Source organism: Channa argus, chromosome 19, assembly GCF_033026475.1.
Source record: "Channa argus isolate prfri chromosome 19, Channa argus male v1.0, whole genome shotgun sequence".
Taxonomy (NCBI): domain Eukaryota; kingdom Metazoa; phylum Chordata; class Actinopteri; order Anabantiformes; family Channidae; genus Channa; species Channa argus.
Window position 1 is genome coordinate 10,676,346 of NC_090215.1, and position 23,521 is coordinate 10,699,866.

Consider the following 23,521-nt stretch of genomic DNA (forward strand, 5'->3'; position numbering starts at 1 on the left):
ATTTGGCATACATTTTTAGAAATGGGTTTTCAGTATGATATAAAAAAGGATCAAAAAGCTAAATGTGCCAAACATGATTCAACATTGGAAAAAAATTAAAAGAGGAAGATATAAAGGGATTGAATATCTTGATAGGCAGTGTATGTTTATTACATAGTGTATATTTCAGTGCAATGGGTTTTTTTTTGTTTGTTTGTTTGTTTTTACAATATAATAAGAAAATGAAAACAGTTCCAGATTATTTTCAGTCTACATTTGAGGATTTCCCTTGGAACCACTTTCTCTTTCTCTATTGTCACAGTCTCTGCCTCCTCCTCCCTGCAGGTTTCTTCAGGTGCGTCCAGCCTGTGTTGAGGATGAGAGGCTGCTGGTGGGCATTGTTGCATTTTTGAATGCCTACTTCAGACAGATGCACACTGAGTCTGCACCTGACCCAGAGGACAAAGACCTGCGCTGGATACTGGAGCTGCTTCTCAAACAAGTACAAAGAATTTACCCGTTTTAGTGCGATATTTAAAGTAATATTTTTTCTTGTTTGTTTTTATTTATTTTTTATTTTAGCAATAGTAAGTGGTAAAATCATATAGGTAACTTAATGGCTGTGATATAGATCAGAAATTCACTATGTATTTATATAGACTCTGCTCTCCAACAAAAATGCTTATATACCTATACCACAATTAAAACTTAAATAAACCACACCTCACCAGGCAAATACATTAATGTTTCATAATGAACAAAATGTAGTATCACGCCATCCAACCTAAAACCTGAGGCACATATTATTTTCTGAACTATTATGAAGAAGTTGGATTCATATTTTTGCTGATGGAGAAAAATCACCACACTGTTTTATTGGGAAGTGCTACTTTTAGGAATTAATCAGTCTCACCTTGGTTTTCTCATTAATGTGTGTGTAAACAATAAGCCCTCCCCTGGCAGCTAAAACAGACTCAGATTGCATGCCTGGTAGGGGTGAGCAGCTCTGCTTTGCTCCGACTTTTCTGTAATTACTGAGCTGTTTCAGGAACATCTGTCACTCCCTACACTTGCATTAAATATCTGCACAGAGTCTGATGCTTTGTTACAAATTCAGCATCTAAGTCTTGTAGGGTGATAAGGAGGAGCTTTCTCAAATATACTTATCCCCCTCTTGTAGATCTTCACTGGTTTGTTTGAAATTTCATTCGTTGACAGGTAGAATACATAATTTTATTTTGCTATTAGTACTTCAAAAACCACTAAAGTTAATAGTCCATATAGATATGCATATTCTTTTTTTGTACAGTAGAAGAGAACACAAAGTCATAAAAAGTAAAGTGAAATTGATAGACACATGAATAAGTTGTCAAAAACATGTAAAAAATCGGAAAATTGCATAAAAAAAAAAAGATGAGCAAAGAACTACTATAATTGAGATAAACCCGGAATAATTATGAAAAAAAAAAGAAAAGATTTTAAAAAACTGTTTGTGTTGTTTTGTCCATAAATTATCCAGGAGACTATGTCACTTCTTAATTTGCTGCTTGGTGTGGAGATGCAGATCTCAACTCAGAGCCCAGGGGAACTAGAGGAACAGAAGAACCATGTCAGGCAGAAACTTCAGCGAGAACTCACTAGCTTCTTTAATACCTTGCTTCTCAGACTCAGACACACCACTGACAGGTAGGATGATTATTAAATACAATGGAAGGAGTCTTTCAGATTCTTACAATTAATGTATTTCTTTATAATTTTGTTAGGAAAAAAACGATTTCTGCATTGACTATTGATTATGTCCGCAGAGGCACAGTTACCTGTGCTAACACCTTTCTTCTACTAGAGATATGTATTTTACATATATACCTACATATATAATGAATAATCTTTTATATGTAAAAATATAAAATGAAAATAGAATTCGTTATTTTATAAGGAAAGGTGAATATTTTCTATTGTAATACTGTATTCAGCTTTCCTGTGGGACTACAAAATGGACAAATAGAACACTAAAGTCAATGCCAGAAACATAAAAAGCCACAGGTATATGATAAGGAATTGGCATGCTAACCATCAGCATTATTAGTTTTTAAAATGGATGTTGAATTTTATTTATTTATTTATTTATTTTGCATCTTATGTACCCTCCCATCTGCCTGGTTTGCTTGATTCCCGCTCTCACTCTGTCCTTTCCTGTCGGTCCAGGCAATGTTTGGCATTTGCAGGCCCCTTCAAGAGCCAGCTGGCAGTCTGTTTGCTTCAGAGCCTGCGGGTGTCTGACGCCCCACGTTTCTATGGCCTTCCCAGCCTAGAGAGAACACTGCAGGGCATGGTCAGCCTGACTGCCCAGCCTGGCTGGAGCTCCCATTGCCCTGATCTGGAGCCCACTGCCCTCTGCTCTAAGTATCTCAGTGGGCTATTAGAGGTGTGTGTTTATGTGTGAGCATGTGTTTGGCATGTTTCTGAAGTTCTGTGCATGCATATGCAAGCCTACTACCCTGTCTACAGAAATGAATAAAGCAAAAAGTACTTTCTGAGGAATTAATTAAAACCAAGCAAAATGCAGTTATGGGACATGAATCACAATAGGTACAAATATTGTTGATTAGATATGCCATACTGTGAAGATGCTGATGAGATTAATCAACCTTGCCTGATCCATCTGTTCAAGTTGCTCAAAAACTCATAAAACAATAACGTAACTGAGCGTAGACCAGCTTGCGCAGTAGTCCTAAACACAGAGGTGTCCAAATTTGTATTTATTTGGTGGGGGAATGATGGCCCCTGCTGAATAGACTATCCTGTTTACACAGCACCAAACTCTTTGTGTTTACTTTGTATTATTGGGCAGCTTTAACTGACATAAATTAAGATTAGGGGAAGATTGAAGGTTAATTTTCAGTAAGTTTCCAGACAAGATCTGTAGCAGCTTCTTGTTCCCCTGTAATAACAATTAGATACCTCATCTTCTCAACCCTCTGACCTACCTCACATCCAGTGCTCCCGGGACTGTAGTGCCCCAAAGACCTGCAGGCTCCTTTCATTTCATCTGGTCTACAGTGCAGATCCCATTCCTGATGGAGGAGTCTTTGTTCAGTCAAACCATTTTGCTTTTGGTTTTTAAATGGCAAACTGAAATTTTGCCAACCACCTATCAAATTCAAATGTTCTGTCAGCTACGTTTGTTCAGGATGAAAATCTATGTGATTGCTCTTTAATTCAGTGTATCTGATATAATCTGTGTCTTTTGTGTAGGTCATCTCTTCATTTTATGTAGATTGGGGAGGCAACTCCATGTCTTTCATGGGGAAGGGTGTAACCAAAAGTGCTGTTATCTGCTTGCTTCACCTGTCCTATGAAATGATGGCTGAGAATAAGGACAAAGTAAGTGTCAACAGTTCTTGGAGTGCTGAACTGGTTAGACGGACTGTTCAATTAGATTTGCAAAACTGATCATATCTATATAAAATATATACAACATATAACATTCATAACAAACATAACATTCAATTATTAAATGTATATAAATAATATTAAATAGTCTTATTTTCTATCAGACAGTAAACACTAAACTGCACAGTATAAAACACTTGGAATTCTTCCAGAACAAGGATTTTCATCTCGCTCCTTTTTTTTTTTTTCCTGCCCTAGGATTTCATTTCCCAGTGGTGTTTGGGAAATGGGGCAAGTGCTGAAGAAGCTAGTGCCTCACAGTTGGGTTTGGCCTGGCTTATCCCATTATGGGTGGATCGAGATCAAGAGGTAAAAAAATCTCTAGCCTCACATCATTTTGAATTGACCTTCACTATCACGTATGCCTATATGTAAATAAGAAGTACATGTACAGTGTAGACAAAATAGTGGTACATATTCAGAATTGTTCTGTTCATTCTACAGCTTTACTTTATAAAGCTTTATGTCACAAAATGTTTCTGGGCACTTGTTTGGGACAAAATAAAACCCATAAGTGTTGTGTGGGTACTAACAGATTAAAAGAAATACCTGACAGCTAGTTGTACCACATTCTCTTTCTCCATAAAAAGCTATCTCACAACTCAGATAAAAAGAGACTCCCTTGACAGAGTAGGTTTTATCATGACCTGTTTTAGTCCCACTCAAGTATTATGCCGCCAAATTCACATTTTATTTTTCTATAGGCTGTCCCATAAAATTAGCTGTCTGCATATATATTACATTGGAGCCTATTGTCCCACATCCTTCTCTTTCTATATTTATTTATCTTTTTCTCTCCTCAAACATTTAGGCATATTCGACTTAAATTGACATCTGCTCTCTCGTGTCAGGTGAGGTTTGCCAGTATAGGTTTGGGTGCAGCTCTGTCCTCGGTGCCCAGTGGGTGCCAAGCTCTGTGTGCCAGCTGTCAGAACATCAGTGGTGGTCTGTGGGGCACATTGCTAAACATCCTTCTGGATCAACAGGAGAGCAGCATGGTCCGCCGAGAGGTATAGTGTTATAACTACAACTCTGCTCTATAGTTTTCTGAACAACCCATATCTTTAATTGTTTACTCTTATTGATAATAGGGAATAAATAAATAATATCCTTCTGAACTGAACCCTACATGCAAAAATACACATCATTTGTTTTTATTTCCCAAGACGATTGACAAAGGATCACTATCTGCTGCACATTGTCATATGTCAGCACTCACTTTGTTGCTTTAGCTAAAATTATGTTTCACTTTTGATGCTTACAGTTCCCACACACATTTAACACAGTGAAAGAGAATTTCCCTCTCTTCAAGTGTGAAACTTATATGTATTCCCACCAAAATACAGCCAGATGGCACTGTTGTTGATCCTAACTCATGTGTGTCTTTTTGTGGGGGGGCTTGTGTGTCCAGGCTGCATTTATCCTGCAGAACTTGCTGGTGATGCCTATGCCTGCCAATGCAGAAGAGGCCAAGGACTCAAACTGGCAGGTCAGCAACTCTCCCAGCTAGTTAAAAAGCTTTTATAGTCCATTAAGTGTTTTTTCTCTTCCTCTCTGTCTCTCTGTTTTTGTCACCGGCTGTATATCAAATGACAAATAAGTAATCTTTATTTATTCTTACTTTTTTTACGGCTTTATTGTTTTCTAGTATTTTTACTTCTTTTTTCTTCTTTTCCTGTGGGCTGTTCCCTTTCAGGGGTCGCCACAGCGAATCATGTGCCTCCATCTAACCCTGTCCTCTGCATCCTCTTCTCTCACACCAAGTAACTTCATGTCCTCTCTCACTACATCCATAAACCTCTGTTCTTCCTCTAGACCTCCTGCCTGGCAGCTCCAACCTCAGCATCCTCCTACCAATATATTCACAGTTTCTCCTCTGAACATGTCCAAACCACCTCAATCTGGCCTCTCTGACGTTATCTCCAAAACATCTAACATGAGCTGTCCCTCTGATGTCCTCATTCCTGATCCTGTCCATACTCGTCACTCCCAAAGAGAACCTCAACATCTTAAGCTCTGCTACCTCCAGCTCTGCCTCCTGTCTTTTTTTCAGTGCCACTGTCTCTAAGCCGAACAACATCGCGGATCTCACCACCGTCTTGAACACCTTTCCTTTCATTCTCGCTGATACTATTTTATCACACAACACACCTGACACCAACCTGCTTGCATCGCATCCTTTCCACACTCTCCAGTGCTCTGAACCGTTGACTTAAAGTCGTACTTAAAGTCCTGCACCTTCTTCACCTCTGCTCCCTGTAACCTCACCGTTCCACCTGGGTCCCTCTCATTCACACACGTATTCTGTCTTGCTGTGGCTAAGCTTCATTCCTCTGTTTTCCAGAGCAGACCTCCATCTCTCCAGATTTTCCTCCACCTGCTGCCTGTTCTCACTAAAAAATCACAATGTCATCTGCAAACATCATAGTCCAGGGAGATTCTTGTCTAACCTCATCTGTCAGCCTGTCCATCACCAGAGCTAACAAGAAGGGGCTCATAGCCGATCCTTGATGGAGACCCACCTCCACCCTAAACTCCTCTGTTACACCTACAGCTCACCTCACCACGGTCTTACAGCTCTCATACATGTCCTGCACCACTCTAACATACTTCTCTGCCACTCCAGACTTCCTCATACAATACCACAGCTCCTCTCTCGGCACCTTGTCTTACGCTTTCTCTAAATCTACAAAGACACAATGCAACTCCCCATGACCCTCTCTGTACTTCTCCATCAGCATCCTCAAAGCAAATACTGCATCTGTTGTTCTCTTTCTATGCATGAAACTATATTGCTGCTCACAAATGTTCACCTCTGCCCTTAGCCGAGCTTCCACTACTCTTTCCCTCAACTTCATTGTTTGGCTCATCAGCTTTATTCCTTTGTAATTGCCACAGCTCTGCACATCTCCCTAGTTCTTAAAAATTGGCACCAGCACACTTCTCCTCCAGTCCTCAGCATCCTCTCACTCTCCAAGATCTCGTTAAACAAACTGGTCAGAAACTCTACTGCCACCTCTCCTAGACACTTCCATACCTCCACAGGTATGTCATCAGGACTAACTGCCTTTCCACTCTTCATCCTCTTCAACACCCTCCTCACTTAATAATCTTTGCTACTGTGATAGCTTCCTGCTCCACACCAGTCCCCTCTTCTACTTTTTGTTCTCTTTCATTTTCCTCATTCATCAACTCTTCAAAGTTCTCCTTTCATCTTCCCATCACACTCCTGGCATCTGTCAATGCATTTCCATCCTTTTCTTTAATCACCCTAACCTGCTGCACATGCTTCCCATCTCAATGTCTTTACCTTGCCAACCTGTACAAATGCACCTCTCGCTCCTTAGGGTCCAACCTAGCATACAATTCCTCATATGCTTTAACTCACATCCTACCTGTGGGGCATAACCACTAACAACTTTGAACATCACTCCTTCAATTTCCAGCTTCAGACTCATCAACCTATCATGGAGATACTCTTTTCACCTCCAGAACATTCCTCACAAACTCCTCTTTCAGAATAACTCCTATTCCATTTCTCTTCCCATCAAAACCATGGCAAAACTATTTAAACCCTGCTCCTAAGTTTCTAGCCTTGCCACCTTTCCACCTGGTCCCTGGACACACAGTATATCCACCTTCCTTTTTTGCATCATGTCAACCAACTCTCTAACCTTCCCTGTCATAGTCCCAACATTCAAAGTCCCTACTGTCAGTCCTATACTCTTGGTTTTCCTCTTCTCTCTCTGCCTATGTACATGCCTTCCTCCTCTCCTTCCTCAACCAACAGTAACCCAACTTCCACCGGAACCCTGTAGGTCAAAAGCAGCGGTGGCGTTCTTTGTTAACCCGGGTTCCGACCAATTCGGTTTGGAAGTCACGACTCGCATGTGTTTTACATCGGATGCTCTTCCTGACACACCCCTCTGCATTTATCCAGACTTGGGACTGCCACAAGAAGATGCTGGCTTGTGCCCCCTTGTGGTTGCATTCTGTTCTCGTATTTCAACGTTTACAGCATTTTTTGCTCTGCTGGTGTAACTGACTTTCCCATAAGGAGATAGACAGTCTTTTCCTTAAAGCAAGGCTTTGTTGTTAACAAATTCTAATGTAGTTGTTTACCAGAAAACAATTTAAGGCTTGTTTAAAATATTTTTTTTGAGTGACAAAAATTAAGAATTTTTACCCAGTTGGATTTTATCATTCTTCCCAATCTATTCCTACACCTTTTTCATCTTTGTTCCTTTTGTCTCTGTGCAAGGTTAATGCTACTCATGTGTATAGAATAATTCATAATGAGATATTTGCATATGTCCTCTGCTTTTTCAGCACCCATGTGTCCATGATGAGGTCTCTGGTGTGTCTTTGGTTGGTCTACCCGCACTCCAGGCTCTGCTCTACCACTGTCAGTACTTCCAGCATGTAGCTCTCTCTGCCTCTAGCTGTTACAATGGCAGGTACGCTTTTCATCTACGACCTCGTGCTGGCACTAGCATTGGCAGCAGCAATCAGGAGAGCACTTCACTGGGTAGGCTGTGATTCTTTTATTCATGTCTTTAGTACTAATATCATGAAGGAATACAGAAAGGAGTTTTACTTTGACAGCATACACCATCTAATTGTTAAATAAAAGGTTTGTATTGTTTCTTTTTGTGTCATTATGTGTACATGCTTTTCTAGATTCTGAGAATTCACTATGGATTTGGAAATCTGACCCAATTGCACCCACTATCAACTCTAGCAGACCTTCTAGCTCCCTCTCCACATCCAGCACTGTGGTCAGCAATGCTCTTGTACATTCTGATGCACACACAATCCAAGGATCGACTTAATAATGAAATAAATTCTTACATCTTTATGTTGTTGATTACAGTTAAGAGGCTCAGGGCCACAAACCCCTAAGGCTCTCTCTCCTTTCAGCATCACAGAGATTACCCCTGCTAGCAGACTGATGGCTCAAGGTACTGTGGAGTCTGTGATTCGAAAGTTCTAAGACTGCAGGATTTATTTCTTCACACCATATATAGGCTTAATGAGAAAAATTGCATCACTTTAACATTGAAATGGCAACCAGAGTAAAACAAAACATTGTTTTTTACATCAACATAATATTCAATGCACTCCTTGACCATTTTTGTCGCCTCTGATGATGAAGGGACATTTCTACTTGCTGTTGGGACATTAAATATTATGTTATGGAAAATTCTTTGTGTTACTCTTTTTGCAATGTTAAACAAAATGGATAGAACAGCTGGCTGTAGCTCAGTTGGTAAAGGCAGTCGTCCACGGACCACAGGGTCAGTGATTCGATCCCCGGTCCTGGCTATATGTCGAAGTGTCTCTGGGCAAGACACTGAAGCCCTAACAGCCCATTCCCATCCCCAGCTTTGCGGTGCTGGTCCAAGCCCGTTAGAGGGTCGTTAGGGGAGGGTTGCATCAGGAAGGGCATCCGGCGTAAAAACTGTGCCAAATTATCACACGGACAAAGATCCGCTGTGGCCACCCTGAACTCACAGGATAAGCAGGAAAGGACAAAATAAAATAAAATGGATAGAAAGTTTTGGACACAACCGTAGCTTTTTATTATGTTCCATTTGATTCAGTGGAACTCATTGTGGTTATTGCTCGGTATAAACTAACAGCATTGCATACACTTCTATATTTTCATCTTACATTTACAATTTTGAAATGTTACCTCAGTGTGATGTTTTGTGTTGTGTGGCCACAGTGCTGTAGTCACAGACTAGCGTGAGAGTGTGAACCTATGTCAGTGCTTCTTTATTAGCTATCTATTGATGTGACTAACAGGCCAGAGTGACACAGGGACCCGTGACTCAGTTACTTCCCAAGACTCCCGACAGGGCGAGCCATCGTCTGTGGAACCTGTTGTCATGGTCACACCTGACCTGCTGACTGCCCACTGTGGCCTGCTGACTAACCTGCTCGCCATCCTGCCAGATTTCACCCTCACTGCTGTTCGACAACACCAGCTACTTCAAGCCCTGTCCAGGTAGTAGGCCACGTAATCAGTGCACATGAATACGCTCAGTTCACTAAAGTATAAGTAATAAATAAAACTAAAACAAGTAATGTGTACAGTGTAAAAGCTTTGTTGTGCTGAAATCTTACATGTATGTTCTTTGGGCAAATTGTTGTTTGAAGGAAAGATAATACTTTATAAAATGTTCTGGTTGAAGGTAGTATTAGAAAATCTTAAAACCTACATTTTGAGTTATAGTAACAAGTATTTTTTTATGGCATAAATAGTGTAAATTTTATTAAATAGAAAATTCATCCTAACTGTAGTCCCATTCCCCTTTATCTAGTCTCTCATGAATACTTTCCTTTTTTTCCTTCATGTTCTTTTCTTTCTCAGTCTGGTGGACATTGGACCCATTGAAAAATGCTTGACAGAGCTGAAGACACCCAATGTTCTACCAGGAGAAAGAGAAGATATCAAGAGCCATGTGAGAAATGCTGCGATAGACAGTTCTGAAGAGTTTAACTTTTTATTTACTTTTATTTATTTTTTTGCTATTATGACTTTTTTTTTTTTTTTACAAAAACGTGGGCTGTTTTAGTGTAGCGCTAGGTTGTCTGAGGGCTCCTCAAGAACTCAGTGTGGGTGGAATATATAACAAGCTTAGACTGAAATAACAGTTTTTTTGCAGCTTGGAAAATTTGGTTTTAAAATTGAATCACTTAGACTTACCCTGTATCCATGTTCATCTTTTCTTATGTAATAACTGTCGTTTGCGCAGTGTGTTCCCATGAATATGTAGATAATCTCCTTCGATTTCTGCTTGTGCATGTTTGTTTTTAGCTTCTCACCCTACTTCAGTTCTTGGCCAGTTTCTCTAAGCTGCTGCAGACATGTGTCATGGTGAGCCAGGAGCTCATTGGCCAGATGGACTTCCTGAAACAGCTGTTGACTACTCTGGTTGCAGTGCTTATGCTGGACACCAAAGGATTAGGTCAGAACCCCATGATAATTTCAAATTAAAATAATTATTTTAATAAATGAAGATTAAGAGTATTTGTCCACAATTAATTTTTTTTCAATATCACATGTGGTGTATTCTCACTGTTTTGTTTTTTGAAAAATAATCCACAGTGTCTCAAATGCAAGTCCCACAGTATTGAGGCATTTATCCTACTCTCTGTGCACTATGCTCTACAGTGTGATCTGTGTGTGGCTTTGTTGACATTGTCAAAAAATGTGTGACTTTCTCTTCAGATTCAGGTACGCGAGACAGGGTTTGTATTTGCTGGGCAGACGTGTTTACGCTCCTGGCTACTCTGGTGAGGAGGGACAGCTCAGCAGCATATCCATCTGTCTCTGCTGCACTGGGAAGACGCTGGTGGACATTTGCAGGTACACAGATGCTCTCTGCTCTGTTTTTGTGTGTGCAAGCATGTTTTAAAGTGACGAAATGTATTTATCTGGGCTAGGCTGCAAAATAATTATAATAATGTATAGATTATGGTTTTGTAGTTTAGACATTATTTGGGTTTTTAATTTAAACTACTAACTACAGTTTAGCAGTATAAACTCAGACTGTAAAATGATGTTTTCCCTCAAATAATAGACTATAATCACAGTCATGGTAAATATACTGATTGCAGTAACTCACAAAGTATTCAGGATTAACATTTTAGGTGTAAATATGCATTAACTTAGATAAACAAATAGAAAAGAAATTCACACACATTCACACTTTTGTCGAATCAATATTGTGTGTATTATCTGTCCTGAACAGATGCTCAGATAAGATAATTGCATCCTGTCCTTATGCCCTACTCTTCTCGTCCAACTCTTCCTCTCTGATTAATGGCTCAGCAGGGAAATCTGATGAGTCCAGTATAAGATGAATGCTAAACCTTTGAGCGTGTATTGATGCCCATGTGTACAAGTTTATTGTATCTGGGTGTCTGCATTCACATTAAAATTATTTGTGTGGTTCCATTAGTTACACTGCCTCAGTCAACGAGAAATATCCACCTGACAATAGATTCAGACATTGGATTTTATATTTTTGCCCTGTTTTTCTACAGGAACGTTATCCCTCTGTGTGACTGAGAATTTTGCAGAACCACTTCTGCACACAGTGGCTCTGCAGTTTCTTTGTACACTTTTCACAGAGGAAACAAAAAGTCGAGGTGAAGGGGTCAAAACCTTAAACTCTACAAGTGCTACTGCTTTTTCGGACATTTTGAACAGTCCCTCAGCCAGCAAGCTGTGTGAATTGTTACTGCAGGTATGTAGAGGAAGATTGAGGCACATGATATGCAGCCTAATGTATGTGCTTGTGGAAAAGCTTTGATGGTATTTATGAACATTGGTTGTCTTTGACTTTTGATACCAGAGTTTTGAGAAAAGGACATTTCAAGACCCTTTAAAGAAGTTAACGGCCAGAGCTCTGATGACACTCCTAACGTGCAGTCCCACAGCTCAAAATCATGCATCCAAAGGTAACTGCTGAAGTCTCAGGCAACCGTAAGACAAGTTAAAAGTTCTCCTTTTTAATTAAAAATTAATTTATCTGAATTATGTTACTCAACTAATGTCTTAAGTTGCATACTTTCTTCCAATTATGATGTATAACTTCAATCTTCAATCTAGTTGAGCTTAATAAAAACTTTATTTGGATCACTTCGTTCTATTCATAGCGACTAAATGTCTTGTGTTTTAGGTGGGTTAATCGACAGCTGTGTGGAAGAGTTGAAGCAGGCTCACTCTCAGCTGCACCTGGAGTCAGTCCGGCCCAGCAAAGCTTCACACCGCAAAAAGGTGAACAGAGACTGTCTGGAAATTTCCAGCCTAACAGTTTTTCTGTTGCCCTATGTTTTTTCCATTGGATATATCTTAACTCAACATGAATGCTCTCTGAATAAATATTATAAAAATGGAGTCACTGTTTATGAACAGTAAAGGTGCAATCATAGGTTTTTCTTTTTACTTGGGCCTATTAAAGAGACTGCTTTTTGTTTTGTCTTTCTATTCTATCAGGAAGAGGGCTATTTAAAGCAAGTTAAGTTGACTGTGGAGATCCTGCGAGGTGCTCTTTACTGCAACGATGAATGCAAAGTGAGCCTCTGTGTCTGCCTTTTAATTCCCCACTGCTAATTGCATTTTAATTGAACCTCAGTGTGCCAATGCTGTGCATGTAAATGAGATTTGCTAAAATCTGCATGGACCTGCTAATATCTCAGCAAGTTTGGTTTCTTAAACCATGTAATTATATTGCTTATAGAAATTATTAGCTGGTTTTTGTTTTCTGAGTGGCCTTTCAGTCACTGGGGGTTATCTTAGACTAAATACCGCCAACGCATGGCTGGGAATGAGGATGGGCTGTTGGGGGTTCGGTGTCTTGCCCAGGGACACTTCGAGATGTGGTCAGGAAGAGCGGGCCGCGAACCTCTGACCCTATGATTGGTGGGCGGCCACTCACTGCCGCCCCAACACCTTAGACTTAATACCCATTTCTGAAAATATTTGATTACTGATAACTGTGCTATTGTTTAAATCAGGCTTTCTCTAATGTTCAGTATATTATTTAAGCCACTCTTTAACTATTCACGTGCTGTGTGTGGGTATGTGTATATGCATCTGTATTTGTGTGTAGGTGGTGGCCACAGATGCTCGCATAACACTGGCACTTTATGCTCTTTGGCCTTGGTTGCTTTTGGACAACCCCACCATGGAGGCAGTGCTGGAGCTTCTGTGTGTCTATACAGCCAACTGCACCACAGGTCTGTATGTGTGTGTCTGTTTTGTCTGTGTGTGTGTGTTTGTGCAGGCACTGTGCCTGGTGTGTGCCTGCCCAATGCCTCTGTCTGCATTTAGCAATCTGACTGAGTCACACACACTTTGCACTAAGAGCCCCATTGTCCTCTTCAGTGACCACTGAACTACATTGTGTGTTACTGTATAAGACCAGAGCCTGCTTGCCTGTCAGTCACAATGGGCACAGTGTCAGACAGACATGGAGCTTGATCCCCAGATCCTGACTGTATGTATAGCAGTTGTATTCAAAGCTGACATGATGTGGGTAGTCACAGAGCATCATGTTATTTTGAACACCTTGGTTTTCCTGTCATACAAATGTCGTAAGAGTCATGTTTTTGGAAGTGAGAGCAGCAAAAGATTTAAAGAAAAACGCCTTTTGCGCAGCGAAAAGGGGAGATTTATAGGAAGGTAAGAGTAAGAAAACTTAACTTTGATAAACTGCTCGTGATAACTTGGGCCAGTTTGAGTGGGCATGCATATGCAACTGTGCAACAGAAATCTGTTTTATCAGTTGAGAAAGAGGAAGTTTCATGTGCAGTACTGTGTGTCTATTTATGTGTCTGTATGTGTAGCTGTTTGATTGGCACCGGTTCCTCAGCAGGGGCATGTGCTCTGATCTAAACTCATTCGCTTTAGACCCCCCATAAGCTCAAGCTGTGAAGCACCAGAAATCAGTGAAGTTGGGCACAGTATTTCCCTAAAGGTTAACTGAACAGCAGGTTGTGTTCAGGCTGCATGCAGCCAGGCTTAGTATTACACCATCCACCCTCAGGCTACCATTTGTCTCCTGAGACTGCTACGTTTCTACTGAATGTTTCATCTTCAGTCTACCTCCTTCATTCAAGGCTTTGTTTGCACTGCTAGTTCTTGTCAGATTGGTGTTTTCCTCCACACCTAACATTTCTACAGATATTTTAGTAACAGCATGGAAAATTACTCCCACTCACATGCAAAAAGTTTTGTTCTACACTGATTATTCCTATATGTTGCGTGGTTGATTTTATGCAGCAGTGGGAATGATTGGGCTTGTAGTAGAATAGATTTTAGCCATAGGCTAGCACTAAATATTTTCCCTCAGGTCCGAGGTTAAAACATTAGTGGTCAGTCAGGCAGTAAGCTTTTAATGTGAATGAAAATTAAAAGTCAGTTAAAAGACTAAACAGATTTTAGTGTAAACACTGTTTTAAGAGGACTGTTTTCCAGCCTCTACTAATCGTTTTTGCTCACCTAGCATATAAGGCTTGCACATATCTTCATCATTTTTATTTTTACCAGACAGCTCTTACATCAAACTGAGCTGTGCGTGTGGAGATGTTTTGTTATATTGGGCAGACAACCATGCAGCCCAAGAGGTCAGTCTTATTTTTTGTGGCTGCTAGAGTTGCTGTCTGGCCAGCTAGCCAGCTTTACGATAAACAGAAAGTTCCAGCAAGAAGAAGAGCAGTGTCTCACTGTGTTTATGTTTGACCTTTCTGGATACAACTGGCTGGTAAGAGCAGGTAGGAGTGAAATACAGCATGCAGCTTCCAGATGGATAACAAAGATGTTCACTGTTTTGACTAACACTTCCCAATTAAGTTGAATGAAGTCACTGCTTGGGTGTTGGTAATTGTAAGTCTAAGCTTAATCCAATAATAATATTTTTTGCACTTTTGTTTGGAAGAAACGCCATTAGAATGCTAAATTATAAGGGTGAACAGTTTGTTACCTTGCATTGATAATGAATAAAGTTAAGATTAATAAAAGTTTTTGAATATTGAATTAGCCGCACAAAGATATCATTGTGTTTAACCGTTGTCTATAATTGCTGTTTTCTCACTCAGTGACAGCCGGGAATAGTGAAGATAATGTACAGGTGGTTAAGATTAAAAAAAGCTTTAGGCTGCTAAATTACTGAGGACATTATGGTTTGTCCTTATTATTATGGCCAAGTTGTACTGGAGTACATTTTAATAAGCTCCTCTTTCCCAGCATGCAGTTCTGTATGCGGTAGTGGACCTGGTGTTGCACCAGGATCTAAAGGTTCCTCTAGTGGCTCTCTGATGCACTTGGTCATGAAACTGGCCTCAGGAGTTGCCCCAGACAACAGCCCCATTCAGAAGCTTGCCTTCTCTGTTTTGGCCAACCTCACTATGTCGCGCGACTGCAGAGGTCTCCTGCAAAAGGTGAGGCGCACTGCACGCAACAAGTGTCTCATAACTAAGTCAAAGTAAGGATGAAAACTTAGTGATCATATTTGCTGATTTAATGTAGACATACAGCGTTGGAAAAATGAGCTTCTCTTGCACTGTACCAAATCTTATCTAAACCAGTGCAGTAGATCTTATATTAATTGGTCTCTAATAATCTGTTCACATGAATCCAAAACATGATCAAATGTCCCTTGTCTACCTTCTTTTTTTGTCATTCTCAGCATAATTTCCTGCAAGCCTTCCTGTGTGTGTCAGTGCCTAAGATGGGCAGTGGAAAAGCCACATCTTTGGGCAGTGGTGGTGGGAGCTTACTGGGCATTTGGCTGAAGTTGCTGGTCAGTCTTTCATTCACAGAGGATGGCCAGCACAGTGTGCTTAAGGTGACTGGAGCACTGGAACTGCTGGCAGACCTGGCACCTCACCGGCGAAAGGCATTGCTCACCCTTCACAACCTCTGCTTCTGCCCTGCCAACAAGCCGCACATCATTGCCAATGGTATGAAAGGGAAATAGGGCGTAAAATTACTAATCTCGTGCAGGCGTATGAGGAATTGAAGGATGTCCTTTTCTTTTTCGGTGTCAATAGCCCTGATGAGATCTATCAAAAATATGTTGCTGACAGTTTGAGCTGGTTTCTTTTTCCTCATAAAAATCTAAATGTTTTCTGCAGAGGCTAGATTTAGAACTAGAACAAACAACTTAAAGACAATTAAATAGAAACTCTGAATACATTGTAGTTAGGAAAGTGCTGCAGATGTAGGAAGATGATTCTAAGTGAAGGGGGAGGAAGTTGCAAACACTACAAGACAGACTGTATCCCCCCTTATGCAGTGCAAGCTGCAGGTGGGAGTTGTGGGCAGAGGTGGGTGGAATATCTCATGTAATTTTATTTTGTTTCCTGTGGAAAGATCACATTTCCTGTATGTTGTGCATATGGTGCATGAATCATTTTACAAGAAATGTTTTAGATGGACATATTGTAGTTTCTAAATGTGTGATGTATGGGAATGATACCCAGATAGTGACTGTATTGGGACACTGAATTATTAAGATCAAGTGAAATGACATTTTATTTTTTTTGTTCACCCCCCAGACAAAGCCATGACGGTACTGTTCAGCTGTCTGGAAAGTAAAGACACAGAAAACCGCTGCATGGGAGCTTCTGCACTTTGGTCATTGCTTCATAACAATCAGAGGGTACACACACACACACGCATTTGCCAAAGCATAAAAAATTAATTTAGGTGACTGCATTTACTGGCTACTGTAGAGTTTACTAGTGATATGTGTCAAATTAAATTCTGCCGTGTCTTCAGTCTAACTGGAGCTGTGCCTGCTACACAAATAAATCTGCCATATATCTTCATTGTATTTTCACCAACACATGATCAGCCTTTTTATTTACCGATTCTAAAGTAAAATTATGAACTCTACTGCAGACCTTTTCACATTTGTCAATACAACTCTTCCTAATCTGGCTTTCGTATTTCCCCTTAAAGGCCAAGACTACTTTGAAGTGTCCATCTGTCCGATTGAGAATTGAGGAGGCACATTCCATCTCTAAGAAAGGTACATTTATTCACTTTGATGAGTGAAAATTTGTTCTGTAACTAGTCTGATCGTTATGATTACATGTCCTGTTATTACAGATTTTTTTTTTCTCTCAATAAATTGCAGATGCAGCGAACAAGCAGAAGCCTATGACTAACTACCTGTTGAAGTGCCTTGAAAATCTTTCTCAGCTGTTAAATAACTGATTGTATTTATGTTGTTTTGTACCATGTTTTCTATCAAACCCTAGTCAATTTTGATATTAAAAGTCACAGATATTCCATGTCGTCTTATACGCTCTGATTTTAGTCTAACAATGTAGACATGCTTTCGTTTTGTTAGAGCAGTTTTAGTTTGTAAAAGACTTGTGGTAGTGTCAAGAGTCCTCACAGGATCCCACCTTGGGTTAGTTTGTGACACCACACGTTTACAGGAAACTACAAGATTAGCAGAATCATGATGTTAGGACAGGAACCTGTTTTCATATGTAGAGCTATACATTAGAATGCTGATGTAGTTTGACTTTAGTCCAGTTTTTGGCTTAAATTTATCTGGAACTATTGTCAGAGCAATTCCTTAAAGCCAAACCTGCACTAATGCAGATCGTTTTATAGTATAGACCTTTTTAGGAGTGAACACATACTTGTCAGATGCAAGTGGCTCCCATTTTTAGGTATAAATTAAGTTATGATTTAATATGAGAACATTCAGGATAATGAAAACAGCAGAACTTAACTGTCAGTACTCATACATGATAATACATTTGTGAAGATCAATCCAAAGTATGATTCAGTGGAGTCAGAACATAACATTTAATTAAATATTAAAATTGGGGACTTGTAATTTAAATACTTAAGATGTGTTATATGATAATTGGAGATCTGACTTGAGGTGAAAATTCTTTATGCATTAGATGCAACTTCAAATATTTAGCTAAGCCACAACAATATCTCAGAGCCTCTTTGTGAACAGTGGTGCTTTAACCTTTAACCTTAATTGCTTGCAGCTGCCTGCTGTTCAGTGAAAATGCAACAGTGTTGATTTTTACAAGGTTTTACGTATTTACATGTAATTCAGCAAGTTAGAAAGCATACTAACATTCGCTTAACACTATAACCTAGATTAAGATATTTTTTTTGTTTGTTTTTGCAAACACCAAGAGGATAGTACCACTAATTTTAACCACAGCTATGAAACTTTTGGTTTCAGTGGCGAGTTGGCTACAATTCACCGTGTCTGAAACAGCTGAAAAATGTAAGCATCAGTATCAGGTGATGCCTAAATTTTGTGGTCAGGTGAGCACCTTGCATGGCAGCCTCCAGCATCGGTGTGTGAGTGTGTGTGTAAATGGGTGAATGGGAATCAATATTGTAAAGCGCTTTGGATAAAAGCGCTATATAAGCGACTATTTACCATTTACCATTTGCTATAGTTGGAAAGAATTAAATCAAACTTCTTATACACTAAATTTAATTTTTTTTCAAAATTCAAATGGATTATCGACCATGTATTTATATTTGCCAGTATGCAAGATTTCACATAATTTAGACACCTTCAGTATGGATCCCACTATGCAGCATTATGCAGTTACCCACTCCTTGTGATACAGTGGCTCTCTGTGTAGAACAAGCTGACAGTGGGCGACCAAGAAGTGAGCCCTAGTAGCTCGAGTATTTCTCTGTAGACAGAGAGCTAGCAGGAAGTGCAGCTCGGTTGTCTCTTCACCCGTCTCATCAATGCAGCTTTCATTCTCCCACAGTGGGGCAAGATGCAAGCTGTACAAAAGGACCACTGGTACTTTGTGGTACTCCTCTCTCTCCTTTTTCTCAAAGGTATGGAGTTGAATATTTTTTAAAAGTGTTTAATAATTACTTTTCATGAAAGACAATGAGTCACATAATTATTGTAACTGTCATTGAAAGTTAGGCTCACCATATTGTTTCAGGATGCTCTTGATGTTGTATTTGATTTTTATTTACTTGACTGTGTTTAAAAGGAAAGATTCTTAGTTACACATTTCCTTTTCATTTAAATTGGGTGAAAAGATACAAGTAGAAGATCATGTGAGATTTGCAGTACTTTGAGACAATATTCTAAACCTGCCAGTACTCTCCCAAGGGCATCACTGGACTTGAAATCAGTTGTCATTCAGCTCGGATAAAAGGCTTTGGAAACTTGGAAGCCTGATCACTGACTATTGTCAGTGTTGTTTGTGTGTACTGGCTCAAATTTGCCTAATTACCATTACCCAAGAGATGGCTTCAAAGCTGTGAATGGTTGTGGTAATCTTCAGCTAGAGAAGCTTAGAGGGAAAACTGAGCCTTTAGTGCTGCATAGGTGTAAATTATTATAAATTATAAATGGAGGATTTCTGAACAGTTAAACATTGAGATATAACTATAAACAATTGATAATTTGTTGTTTAAAAACTTGATTTTTATTTTTTTTGGAAACATCTATGCGAATAAGTATCGTTTTGGAAAAGGTTTTATGATTTCTAGACGTTGTCAAAATGCAGATACATGAACAGAAAAACCCTCTGTCCAGTCTCTGTGCAGCTCAAAGAGGCCGTTATAGTTCGTCTGGAGGAAAACATGGTTCTTAACTGTTTGTGCCCCTGGGACGGCAACCTCAGCATGGTGTCCTGGATCAAAGAGCCAAAAAGGGATCCAATAGCTGTTTTCCATCCAGAGTATGGCACGTCCTTTTCTCCCCGTTACCAGGAGAGGATAGACTTCCTGAGGGCCGCACCCATGGATGGAAGTATTTCCATTAGAAACGTTACTCATGAGGACATCGGGATGTACCAGTGCTCTGTTCAGACCTTTCCTCAAGGACCCTGGACCAGAAACATTCAGGTGGATGATTTAGGTAAAGCAGTTAACATCAAATTTGACTATCAAATAACTCTAAGTGTTTATCTGGACATAACTTTTATTTCCAGATCCAAAAAGGAGGTGGAAATTTTGAGCTGCCTTACAAGAATACACCCCCGCTGCTGTCAATAAAAATGTTTTATTGACAAGTTACTCCCTTTGTGTCCTCCGCCTTCCTGCGTTTACAGATGAACCCCCAGAGGAAGACAATACCACAGAGGCCTCCGCCCCAAAGATGATCGTGGCAGACATGGAGCTGGTAGCAGAGCAGAACGACAACGTGACCATCGGCTGTAACCACAAGACCAATGGTACAGTTTACCAGGTGATTTTGGAAAGAATACCACATGGCCAACGCTCGTTCATTATCGGAGTGTGTAAGAAGGTGGACGGGGGCCTGGTGCGTGAGGACTACAGTGAGAGGGGCACGGTCAGCTGTGGCGACATCCTGGATGTCAGTCTGCGTCTGAACGGTGTGGAGCAGGAAGATGGTGGTTTCTACCGCTGTAGATTCAGCACAGATGCAGGGGAGCAGACCACCACCGTGCTGCTCACAATCTCCGCTCCAGGTACAAAGGTCATGCTGCTGTGTACAGGGGCTTCAGAGGGTATTCAACCCCCTTCACCTGTAATGTACTTTTAACACAGATTGACAAGCTGAAAACATATTTTTAGAATTGTTTTGAAAATTTATTAGATCTCACAAAGTGAAATCCCCTAATCCATTAACATTTAATTCAGTGCCTAGAAATGTGGCAAAAAGAGCAGAGGTGTGAATATTTCCCAGAGGGACTGTACGTGTATGATTCATAATCCTCTCTCGTAATGAATATGATAAAGCAGTGTAACGTTGACACATTATCAAACACAATACTGTGGGCTTTTGAAAAACACCTGCTGAAGCCACAAAAGCACAGGCTGTGAATTCTGCGTGTGTGGTTGTGTATCTAAGAGTTTGCTCCTGCACGCTGCAAGTGCACATTAACCTGACGCAACTGAGTCTTGTAGCAAGTCTGAAAAAAATGTATTTACTATTTTTGCTAATAAAACCAGACTGTTGTGCTGATGTCATGTCATGCCCCCATCTCTTTCCACATGTCTTTTAATCTCTACTACTGCAGTTTTTTTCATGATTTTCTCTCATTTTCTAAACAGCTGGAATCAGCCTGTCTCTGTTCATGATGTATATTTACATCGGGGCTGGAGCAGCTTGCTTTGTTCTACTCATTGCCATCATCACACTAGCAGTGAGGCACAGGTAAGATCCCAAACAATGTTTTCATGCATCTTTAGTTAACAACCCTCTGAAATTAATCTTTGTTATCAGAATTTATTAGCCAGGTATGCAACCACACAGAGAGCGTGTCTTGATATTTCCTGCTTAAAAGGTCTTGTACGGTGATGGAAATGAATGCAGAGCTTTAGTGATTGTTTAGCATCTTCAGGACTAAAGTTTGGTTATTTTTGTCTCCAGAAGGAAGAAGAGCATGAGAGAGGAGTACAGAGTCAAACTTCACCCATCTCAGAGACAGGTAAGCATTGCTTTTTTAGTTATATCCACTTTTATGTTTACCTTTGACACTTTTAAGACACTCCCCTACCTTCTCATCAGACATGCTCTTAATTACAGTAGCATTGCACATTCGTATTAATCTGATTATTGATCTTCTAATCTGAACGTTTTTTTGTCAGATTAGATCAGGTCTTCAAATGTCATTTATTCTTCTGGAATTAATTAATGCTGCTTTGCAACAACAGTGTATAATAGCTTAAATACAGCAGCTTGTCAAAATTTAATACAAATTCAGAAAAACAATTTCAATTTGTTTAAAATGTAATATTGTATTTTAATTCTACCTTGTAGCAGTACCGATATTTCCCTTATAGTCTGTCTATTTTTAAACAAAAACATGTAATACGTAATTACACTGAGTAAATTTATATTGAATAAAATGTCTTTTACTTTTAATGATTTTTTTAACAGCTGTGTGACAATGACATTTTTTGCTGTCAAAACATATTTCAGATTTAGAGGCTTTAAACCCCATTTAGTGGGACTTTTTATTATTCATTGCCAAGCTGCTGCACTATAAGCTATTACATTTTCACACGCCATATGTCCTTGTCTAACCCCTTAAATACTAATTGACTTTACCACATATCAACAGCCAAACTTCTATGAGAACATCCCCATGTGTCCCAGGGTTAAAAAGAAGTCCAGGCAGATTAGAAACTGCCCTGTGTACGCTAACCTACCGACTGTGCGATCACACCAAGCCAGACATCAGCCTCATGATAAATGAGCCTACATAAATATGATACAGTGCTGAATGTGAATGTGAAGCTCTCATCTGTCCCAGCTGTCAGTGTGCCCTCAGCTTTCCACCAACAAAGCAGATTCATGTGTATAAGAGCAAAAATGACATTGCCAAAAGTATACTGACAACTGATTACGGTTATTTATTTGAATTTTTAATGTGTTGCAGGGATAACACTGACACTAATTAAAACTCATACTGGGGTTTGAAATGAGTTAACAAGCTGGTGGTTGTGTAAGTCTCAGAGAGCTGACAGCTTTGTTTGGGTCCAGCCTTGCTCCCTCTAATTAAATGTGGTATGTACTGCATAATTACTGTTGAGAAAATATTTGTTTTGGGCAAAACAATGTTTGACAGTAACTGTCAAGCAGAAAGAGCAGACAAAAGCCTGTATAATCATTCTTTTCACTTCCCTAACCCCCGAGTAAAACGATTGACAAAAGCCTGTGTAATTGCTCTCCTTTTACTTTCATCCCTCCTGGTTTGCATTCAAAGCTTGACAATAGTGTCTAATCATCTAACGGAAAAGAAAAGCAGTCGCTCAGCACTGTACCATCACTTGAGACTGTTCCTTTCCCCAAAGGGCTTTCTGTCTGGGATGGCTGCATTCTGGTTACCACACACTCTTATTATGAAAGCTAAACTCTAATTAGCTAATCTTGTGCTTTAGTTTATAGCTCAGTGGATCTCCTGTTTATTGATAAATGTTTTTATTTTATTTTTCTTTGTTATAAAAGTCTGCTAAAAAAAAAAAAAAACTATGATAAACTGTCACAATTTTCGCAAGTTCTATTTATTATTTTTATATTTTCTAAACTTGATTTACTTGTTGTAAATCAATATTTAAAGTTTATACTACTGCTGTTAGGCTCTCTGTTGTCTATGTTTAATGTGAATAATTTATCTCCATAGAAATGGAGGCAGTGGCAGAAGCAGTAATGGATATGCGGCTTTTCCGCTAGAAAACAAGAGATATGTGGAACTTAAAAGGACAATATAGTTGGGAATAACAAGTTTTATACATTCCTTTCATCGTCTTGCTGTTCCTGACACAACAGTAGATTCTGCAACTGTAAATTTGCGTATGATTGTTGTTATACTGTTTGTGTGACTAGCATTACTGAAACTGATGTGTGTGACTGTTAATGGCTTCATATGGTAAAAATAAAAGACTGCGTAATAGCTGGTTCCTCACTTATTTCCTGGTGTGCAGGAGCGTGATAAGAGGAAACTGAAACAACAGAATAAGTGCAGATTGAAAACTTCTTCTATGTATCCAATGATCCACAGTGGTTTACTTACTACTTGAGATAAGATGTTTTATGTTATAGACAGAATGTGAAAAGCTGGCGTGTCTCTTCAA

General features: G+C 39.6%; 2 protein-coding genes across 10 annotated transcripts in view; both read left to right on the forward strand.

Moving 5' to 3' along the window:
- Nucleotides 1–17,245, forward strand: part of rttn (rotatin) — a 30,758-nt gene extending 13,513 nt beyond the window's left edge. For 2 of the 7 annotated variants that reach the window (XM_067486044.1, XM_067486045.1), the window contains exons 26-49: nt 325–481; nt 1,499–1,665; nt 2,185–2,404; nt 3,235–3,363; nt 3,631–3,741; nt 4,284–4,442; nt 4,844–4,921; nt 7,762–7,960; nt 8,113–8,210; nt 8,306–8,393; nt 9,241–9,442; nt 9,809–9,899; nt 10,256–10,406; nt 10,670–10,807; nt 11,488–11,690; nt 11,799–11,904; nt 12,126–12,223; nt 12,443–12,520; nt 13,059–13,185; nt 15,194–15,387; nt 15,636–15,909; nt 16,507–16,610; nt 16,913–16,982; nt 17,091–17,245. In XM_067486044.1, coding sequence (XP_067342145.1) covers nt 325–481; nt 1,499–1,665; nt 2,185–2,404; nt 3,235–3,363; nt 3,631–3,741; nt 4,284–4,442; nt 4,844–4,921; nt 7,762–7,960; nt 8,113–8,210; nt 8,306–8,393; nt 9,241–9,442; nt 9,809–9,899; nt 10,256–10,406; nt 10,670–10,807; nt 11,488–11,690; nt 11,799–11,904; nt 12,126–12,223; nt 12,443–12,520; nt 13,059–13,185; nt 15,194–15,387; nt 15,636–15,909; nt 16,507–16,610; nt 16,913–16,982; nt 17,091–17,170 — 3,322 coding nt within the window. In that variant the 3' untranslated portion in view covers nt 17,171–17,245. Of the gene's footprint in view, nt 1–324; nt 482–1,498; nt 1,666–2,184; nt 2,405–3,234; nt 3,364–3,630; nt 3,742–4,283; nt 4,443–4,843; nt 4,922–7,761; nt 7,961–8,112; nt 8,211–8,305; nt 8,394–9,240; nt 9,443–9,808; nt 9,900–10,255; nt 10,407–10,669; nt 10,808–11,487; nt 11,691–11,798; nt 11,905–12,125; nt 12,224–12,442; nt 12,521–13,058; nt 13,186–15,193; nt 15,432–15,635; nt 15,910–16,506; nt 16,611–16,912; nt 16,983–17,090 lie in introns of those variants that run through there. The other 5 variants (XM_067486047.1, XM_067486046.1, XM_067486049.1 and 2 more) reach the window with 5 other exon arrangements.
- Nucleotides 17,246–18,550: 1,305 nt separating this feature from the next.
- cd226 (CD226 molecule) lies at nt 18,551–23,340 on the forward strand. Of its 3 annotated transcripts, none has more exons than XM_067486051.1 (6): nt 18,551–18,796; nt 19,512–19,835; nt 20,029–20,409; nt 20,996–21,098; nt 21,315–21,372; nt 22,009–23,340. In XM_067486051.1, the coding sequence occupies exons 1-6, from the start codon at nt 18,733–18,735 to the stop codon at nt 22,141–22,143; spliced, it is 1,065 nt and encodes a 354-aa protein (XP_067342152.1). In that variant the 5' UTR covers nt 18,551–18,732; the 3' UTR covers nt 22,144–23,340. The 3 variants fall into 3 exon arrangements, with proteins under 3 accessions (XP_067342152.1, XP_067342154.1, XP_067342153.1); XM_067486053.1 differs by having other exon boundaries at nt 18,560–18,796; nt 22,327–23,340; XM_067486052.1 differs by having other exon boundaries at nt 18,562–18,796; nt 23,071–23,340.
- Nucleotides 23,341–23,521: the final 181 nt, after the last annotated feature.